This window comes from Netta rufina (assembly GCF_964035555.1).
Source record: "Netta rufina genome assembly, chromosome: 25".
Classification (NCBI taxonomy): Eukaryota; Metazoa; Chordata; class Aves; order Anseriformes; family Anatidae; genus Netta; species Netta rufina.
The window spans coordinates 3,475,847-3,483,507 of NC_140149.1; the positions used below are offsets into that span (position 1 = coordinate 3,475,847).

Below are 7,661 nucleotides of genomic sequence, written 5' to 3' on the forward strand. Positions count from 1 at the left end.
TCTGTTGGCCGGACTACAGCTCCCAGCCCGCTCCGCGGCTCCCAAGGGTGCTGAGCAGGGGCTGCCATGGCGTGGCGAGCGGCTTCCCCCCGCCTCGGGGCCCACCTGCTGCTGAGCCGCCACCGCCACCACCGGGGGATCGCCTCCTGCATCGACCGTGAGGCTCCTCGGCGGAGGCTGGGGGGAGCAGGGCGGCCTTCGGCCTCCTCCCCGTGTGGCTGCGGGCGGTGGGGCCGGGGAGACCCCAATGGAGGGAGGAAGGAAGGGAGAGGGAGGGAGGGAGGCTGGGGTAGGGTGAGGGGAGGTAAAGAGGGAGAGGCCAGGGGACCCCAAGGAGAGAGGCTGCCGGGGAAGAAGCTGGGGGGGACCTGGCAAGGGGAGGCCGTGCTCACCCCCATGGAAGCCTCCTCTGGAGGATTTTCGGAGGGAGGTAAAGAATATCTCCAAAAGAGCCGGCAAAGCACTGTGGGAGGCTTGCAGGGAAGGCTAGGGCTGAGGGACCTGCTGCTCTGTGAGCGGGGTCTCCCCCGGTCCCAAAGCACTAACCCAAGGCACAGCTGGGACCAAGTCTGACTCCCCCAAGAGGATCCCAGAGTGCCTCCCGGAGGAACCACTTTGACATTTAAACGTATATTTAGGATAGAAACAGCAGCATCACTTAGGGGTTCCTAAAATTCGTAGGAGGAGCTAAAAAAGCAACTTTGGATCTCTGTGCAAACAAGGCAGGACGCTGATACATCGGCAGATGCTGTGTCCAGAGGGTTTCCTTAATTTTTGCTTGCTTTCTAGCATCACTTCTTTGAAGTCTCAGGGCTGTTTCCTTGTATTTCTGCTGCCCTGCCCCAGTCTCAGAACTAGCACTGAGTCACCGGAGACATCTGGGTCTTGGGTTTGTTTTGTTCTAGGAATGCCCCCTCCCAAAACCCACTGCCCTCACCCAGCACAGATCCAAAGGCTCCAGGGAACGGAGAATTTGTCTCTGTAGCACAGCCCATGAACTGTTTATGTTAGTTAAGGGCCACTTTTAATTGTTTGGGGTACACAAGTGGTGGTAGCACTTGCTGTCCCTGTAACAGACACCTGTCGGATCTTTTCCTGGGTTTCTAGCATCTGCTGGTCTGACTGAGGAGCAGAAGGAGTTCCAAAAAGTTGCCCTTGATTTTGCTACCAAGGAGATGGCTCCTCACATGGCTGAGTGGGACGAAAAGGTATGACAGCCTCAGACGGGCTGCACTGCCCACTTTCTCCTCCCTTAGCACATTATTGCCCTTGGGTCTCACCGGAGGGGTTCCTGCAATAGCTCCTCGGTGCTGTAATGACGTTTATGGGGATTTTTGGTTCAAGATGCTGCTGTAGCTGGGGTGGGAAGCCATGAGAATTTCCTTGAAGCCTTCCTAGCCAGGTTAATCAATCTTCTGAAAAGTGATTTACTCCTGAAGATGGCATATATCTGTCTAGGTAACTGATCAGGGATATCCACTTGTGATGCCTCTGCCTGTCCCAATAGGAAATATTTCCCGTGGAAACGATGCGGAAGGCAGCCAAGCTAGGATTTGGTGGCATCTACGTGAGACCAGACGTGGGTGGCTCGGGATTGTCGCGACTTGATACCTCCGTAATCTTCGAAGCTTTATCAACGGGCTGTACCAGCACCACTGCTTACATGAGCATCCACAAGTGAGTGTGTCTGCAGAGTGCTGGACGGTGGCTGCCTGCCTGAAAAACGCAGTTGTTCTGTGGGCTCTAAATCCAGCGTGAGACAGCTTTCCTCGTGCTGCTTATTTATAGCTGGCAGACCGAGCAGACACGTCACCGCGAGGATCCCTTGACGGCAGTAAACAAACAGGCTACAAAACCCGAGATGCCACCAAGAAGTAATTATAGCTTTGTGGCACGCAAGATGGGATTAAGTTCTGGATTTTGTTCCCCACTTAAGCTGTCTATAGATAGCAACCTGCCTGGAAAAAGCTTTTTTGCCTCGGTTGTGCTGCGAGAGTGCCCAGAGGCACGGGCTGATGCTCGGGCCTTATCCAGCTTCTGCAGGCACGTTCAGGGACGGGCTCGCTTTGTACACCAAGATGGAGCGATGTTGCCTCCTTGTTCCACGGGTGGTTTTACGACGAGACAGCACAGCTTGGTGCTGAGGGGAACGCTGAGCCTGTTAAGTAGGAACGTGCTGTTCCACAAGGCAGCAAGCCTGTGGTGAAAGGAGGGCGATCTCCTTCCTCCCAGCCTCTGCAGCGTGTCATTTTGTTCCCTTTCAGCGTGCGTGGGGGCAGCTGGAAGGAGGGCTGCCTCCCGGGCTGCTTCAGATTAACTGCAGCAGAGGTGGAGCAATAAGCTTTCAAGCCTCAGTGGTTTTGTGGGGCCAGGTGGAGCTTTGTTCTTCTGTTGAGTCAGGGATGTTCTTATATCACCCACCCTCCTTCCAGGGCCGTGCTCACACACACTTACCGTACTGCTGCTCCTTCTCTCCCGCTCCAGCATGTGCACTTGGATGATTGACTCCTTTGGCAATGAGGAACAGAGGCACAAGTTCTGCCCTTCCCTCTGTAGCATGGAAAAATTTTCTTCTTACTGCCTGACAGAGCCAGGTGAGCATCCCCAACCAAAATACCTTCACCGTTCCTTCGCTCCTAACGTGGTTTTATCAGACCTGAACGTTGCGCGGAGCTGGGGGCGAGATGTTTGTTTCCTCGTTCTCCTGTGCAATCACCACAAGATCAGAAGGGGTTGGTGAATACAAACCTGAGTGGTTTGGGGTGTGATTCCCAGGAGAGCGTGCAGGCTCCAGCTGCAAAGGTCTCTTGCTACATTGCCTGCTCCCTTACCTCCCGAGCAGGAAGTGGAAGTGATGCGGCCTCGCTGCTGACCTCTGCCAAGAGGAAAGGGGACACCTACGTCCTGAATGGCTCCAAGGTATCTCTCTGCTCCTCTTAAAGCTGCTGCACGGCACTGCATGCACAGGGGGTCCTGGGTCTCACCATCCTTTCCATTTCCTACTGTCTGCTGAACTCTGTCTATTCCCCGAGCTCTGCAGGGCATTCACCAGGGCTCAGTACAGCTGGGGCACTAATCACCTCCTGGCAGTGGGCTCTTTGCCCCTCTGTCTCTGTACCCCACTGCTGCTGCAGGCTTGGGGCTAGCATTCAATAGCCACCCCTTTCCTCTTGTGCCCTTCTGCAGGCGTTCATCAGCGGTGGAGGTGACACCGATGTCTACGTGGTGATGTGTCGCACCGGAGGCCCAGGGCCCAAGGGCATCTCCTGCATGGTGCTGGAGAAGGGGACCCCAGGTCTCAGCTTTGGAAAGAAGGAGAAGAAGGTGAGACACTTCCTCTGCTTCCCTGGGGGGAATGCAGGACAGAGATGAGTTCGTCTGCAGAGCACGAGGCATCTCTTGTTGGATGGGAGCAGCTTACCAGCCTGGCATATTCTTTTCCAAGCCACATCCAATTTTGGTGAAGTTGCACAATAACTTTCGCTTTAGTAAGCAAAGGATTTCGGTCTGAGGAACACCAAAGTTCATTAGATCTGGGCCTTTTCTCAAAGACACTCCAATTTCTAGCTCAGCACACTGACACCAGACCGCACAGACCACAGGCTCAGAGGTGCTCCTGCAGGAGCTTGGCCATGAGATCAAGGGTTGGGAGCAGGCTGGGCAGCTCTCTGCTGGGAGCTGGATGCGTGCAGCTCCTCAGTGCTCTGTTTCTTCCCAGGTGGGCTGGAATTCCCAGCCAACTCGGGCTGTGATCTTTGAGGACTGCGTCGTTCCTGTTGAAAACCGTCTGGGAGCTGAAGGTCAGGGCTTCAGCATTGCCATGAAGGGGCTGAATGGAGGCAGGATAAACATTGGTAAGAAAGACAGCAGAGAGCCAAGGGAGAAGGGCAGAGTCATATTGTCACTCTCTGCACTAGCTTCACACTCACTCTGTATTCTTGGCTTCTCCCACCAGCTTCTTGCTCGTTAGGAGCTGCTCATGCTTCTGTTCTCCTGGCTCAGGAACATCTCACTGTCCGCAAGCAGTTTGGGGAACCCCTTGCAAACAATCAGGTAACTTCTCCACCAGCTCTGCGCTCCCTGAGCTGTGCTTTGTCTGAGATCAGAGCTTCAAGTCAGGATTGTGCTTTTCCAGAGTAACAAAGCGTGTCAGGCCTGAGAGCTGTCTGCAGGTTGCGGGGATGTGGTTCGGGGCACAGCCCCCTCTGAAGACAACGACCTTATTTTTTTTCCTCCTGTGCTGTCTGCTGGCAGTACCTGCAGTTCAGGCTGGCGGAGATGGCGACGCGCCTGGTGGCAGCACGGCTGATGGTACGCAACGCCGCGCGGGCACTGCAGGAGGGACGTGAGGATGCAGCTGTGCTGTGCTCCATGGCCAAGCTCTTCGCTACTGATGAATGCTTTGCGGTAGGTTGCTCAAACCTCAGCTGGCATCATAACTGGAAGCTTGGAGACCGCTCTTGGTGCTCAGAATGTCAGAAAGAAGTTTAACACTATCAAGCCCCAGCCCCAAGAACGTTCAGTGAGCCAGAAGCCTCTTTTTAGGACCAGGATATTTTATGGGACAGAATTCTGCACCCTGCAGAGGCAGCAGTACTAGTGCCTCCAGAGTTCAGGACCCCTGGCTCCTAGTGCTTTCTGTATTACTTTCTAGGGGACCAAGCAGGGAGACAGGGCAGGGTGTGGAGCATTTTTATTTTCAAGGGGTAATATGCATATTAACATGCTTATCACTCATAGATAGCAAGTGATCTTCCCTGGACCACTGAGAAATAAAATATTATCACAAAATGTGCCTGAAAAGAGAAAGCAAGAAGGAACAAAAAGGAAGGAAAGTGAAATCTGCACTCTGACACTTCCTAGATCAGCGTCATTTAGAAGCTATCATATTTTCTCAGCACTCTGCATTTTTTCCACATATTTATTATGTTTTCTGTCCCAAGCTGATAGATAATGATAGATGGATTCATGTTTCAGTAGAAATCAAAGAACTGAACGGATTCCTCAGTTGACTGGCCACTAGATGGTGATCTGTTGTTTTGTTCTTTGTATTTGTAGCACCATGGAAATGCAGCAAAAAAATGCCTTTGTTAAGTAAAGCATTTCCTGGTTATTTACACACTTACAGTGTTGCTATTAATGATATAAATGCACCGTTAATGTCCAACAGCACTTAGGGAACACGATAGCACTGCGGGCAGCACTGATGGGGACTGAAAGCTCCTTGCTATCACACCAGACTGTGAAGAGATGAGGTTAGGTGACCAGGAAAAATAGAAATGAGCCCAGCTTCCTGGGTTCTTACCGAGCTTCTGTGCTGACTTGTCCTCAACACCACGTGAGTCTCAATGCTGTCTTCTTAGATCTGCAACCAGGCTCTGCAGATGCACGGAGGCTACGGCTACCTGAAGGATTATGCTGTGCAGCAGTTTGTGCGGGACATCAGAGTCCACCAGATACTGGAAGGTAAAACGCTCTCACTTGCAGTGCCTTGGCCATGTACCAGGAGAGGACGGGCTCTCCTGGGGCCCCTGCCTCCCACATGACTGACTCTAGGGTTTCAGAGTCCACTTTTGTTCTGAGCATGAAGTGTTCCTGGATGTCATGCGTGTGAATCCCCTGGCCAAGAGCTCATGGTGTGTTCTCCAACCATCTGGAGAAGTCAGTGTGTAGTTTAAGAGGCTTACAGCAGGGGGAGATCTCTGGCTGTCGTTGTTAGCAGTGCCTCTGTCCAGTTTTAACTGATTACTCCTCCAGACACCTGCTGATGGTCCCCAGCCATTCCTTTCCCTGGATTCCTGTTTGCCTTCCAGTCTTTGACATTAGGTCTCTGGCAGTGCCTGGGCACAACTGTGTATGCAGTTGCCTTTCTTAATCTCAATTCGGCCTCCTAACCATTTTGTTTTCTCTCCTTGGAAATCCCTTCACCTCATGGTACCTCGTAGGGACACAATCTTTTCTATACTAAATAGCCCTACAGTCTTTCCGTATATTGTGTATGGATCACGTAGTAAAATGGAGAACCGAGCTGCTGACATAGCTCTGGCTCTGCTCAGTGCCTGGTGCCCTCATCCTCTCAGTGCCCAGATAAAAGAAGCACCAGCAGCTATCCCTCTGAACCCTGCCCTGAGCACTGTGCTGGCACTCACCAGATTTTGGCCCAACACCTCCAAAACCCACCTCAATTGCTCGACCTGGAAAGAGCTTTTCTGTGCTGTAGACAGAGCATCAGGGAAGGATTTTTTTTTGTCCTCGCTGGGGGCAGAACCAGACTGTCTCTAACCTGTCTTTTGCTGCAGGTACCAATGAGGTGATGCGGATGATTGTGGCCAGGAATCTGTTACAGGTGTGAAGCCGAGGAGCTAACCTCCAGCCTTCGTGTCCTCCGTCTGTGCCAGCAGGGTCTGTTTCCCTCCCCTGCTCTCTCCCTGGGAGCACAGAGGGTGCCGGCAGTCTGTCTGTCTGCCTCGTACCGGAGGGCACCACAGCAGGACACTGCCCGCAGGCTGCCACAGCACCCTGTGCCCGTGGGCTGCTGCCACCAGGCTGGCGTTGTGCAGCTTGGGGACACAAATCGTGGCTCTGAGTACGAGCCTCTGGCTGCAAATCCTGAGTTTTGGAAGAGAAGCACCACCTGCTGAGCCAGGACAGAAACAGGACCAGCGAAATCTTTAGTTTGAAGGAGCCCATTGCTCTGCTTGGGAACCCGTCCTCCTGGACAAGTTCGCTGCAAGCACCGCACCTCAAACCATTGCAGGAAGGGATCACCTATTAATTGAGGAGCTTGTTAACCGAGCCCCGTGTTTATTTAGAGGCACTCCTCTTCCCCCAGCACCCCTCTCCTGAGGTACTACAGCGGTGGGGAGCGGGGTCCCGGGGGAACCTTGTGCTCGGAGCAGCTCTGAGCAGCTCCCTGCGGCGTCTCTGGGAGTAAAACACTGGTAAACCCTGCTGCTGGTTTGCCTTTTTTTTTTTTTTTTTCCCTCACAGTGTTTATTTTAGTTTCGTTTTTCCTCATACTTTACTTTCCTTTTTTTTCCTTATGTAGTTTATTTTGTTTTCCTTCTTATTTCTCACAGTGCTTATTTTCCTTTTTTCCTCACATTTTATTTTCCTTTTATTCCTCACACTTGATTTTGTTTTCCTCTTTTTCCTCACATTTTATTTTCATTTTTCTTCTCAGTTTATTTTTTTTCTCACATTTTATTTTGTTTTCCCTTTTTCCTCACATTTTATTTTATTTTCCTTTTTTCTCAGTTTATTTTATTTTTTCCTCACAGTTTCTTTTTTCTCACAGTTTATTTTGTTTTCCTTTTTTTTCCCTCACATTTTGATTTCCTTTTTTCCCTCATATTCTATTTTCCTCTTTTTTCAATTTTATTTTTTTCCTCACAATTTATTTTGTTTTCCTTTTTTTCCTCACATATCATTTTCCTTTTTCCTTCCCTCACCCTTTATTTATTTCCCTTTCCCCCCCCTTTATTTCTTTCCCTTTCCCCCACTTTCTCCCCTCTCCCCAGCCCCGTTCCCCCCCCCCCACCACCCAGCGCATCCCAACCCCCTCCACCCCCCCCACACCACGATTGGCACCGTCCCCCAACTCCTCCCCCTCCCCTCCCATGCTGGCGGCGCCCAATGGCAGAACCCTCTGAGGGGCTGAG

At 51.8% G+C, this 7,661-nt stretch overlaps 1 protein-coding gene across 1 annotated transcript; it reads left to right on the forward strand.

Annotated features, from left to right (window-relative positions):
• The first annotated feature begins 34 nt into the window (after nt 1-34).
• On the forward strand, nt 35-6,950 carry ACAD8 (acyl-CoA dehydrogenase family member 8). Its single transcript, XM_084301590.1, has 11 exons — nt 35-157; nt 1,108-1,208; nt 1,508-1,677; nt 2,485-2,594; nt 2,843-2,919; nt 3,187-3,324; nt 3,719-3,854; nt 3,956-4,053; nt 4,255-4,407; nt 5,364-5,466; nt 6,300-6,950. The coding sequence occupies exons 1-11, from the start codon at nt 67-69 to the stop codon at nt 6,350-6,352; spliced, it is 1,230 nt and encodes a 409-aa protein (XP_084157716.1). The 5' UTR covers nt 35-66; the 3' UTR covers nt 6,353-6,950.
• Nucleotides 6,951-7,661: the final 711 nt, after the last annotated feature.

Excerpts from the sequence above, each read along its gene's own strand:
- ACAD8 (XM_084301590.1), top strand. The coding sequence starts at position 67 with ATGGCGTGGCGAGCGGCTTCCCCCCGCCTCGGGGCCCACCTGCTGCTG. Across the intron at positions 1,678-2,484 it reads GCTTACATGAGCATCCACAA|CATGTGCACTTGGATGATTG; the intron begins GTGAGTGTGTCT and ends CTCCCGCTCCAG. Across the intron at positions 3,325-3,718 it reads TTGGAAAGAAGGAGAAGAAG|GTGGGCTGGAATTCCCAGCC; the intron begins GTGAGACACTTC and ends GTTTCTTCCCAG.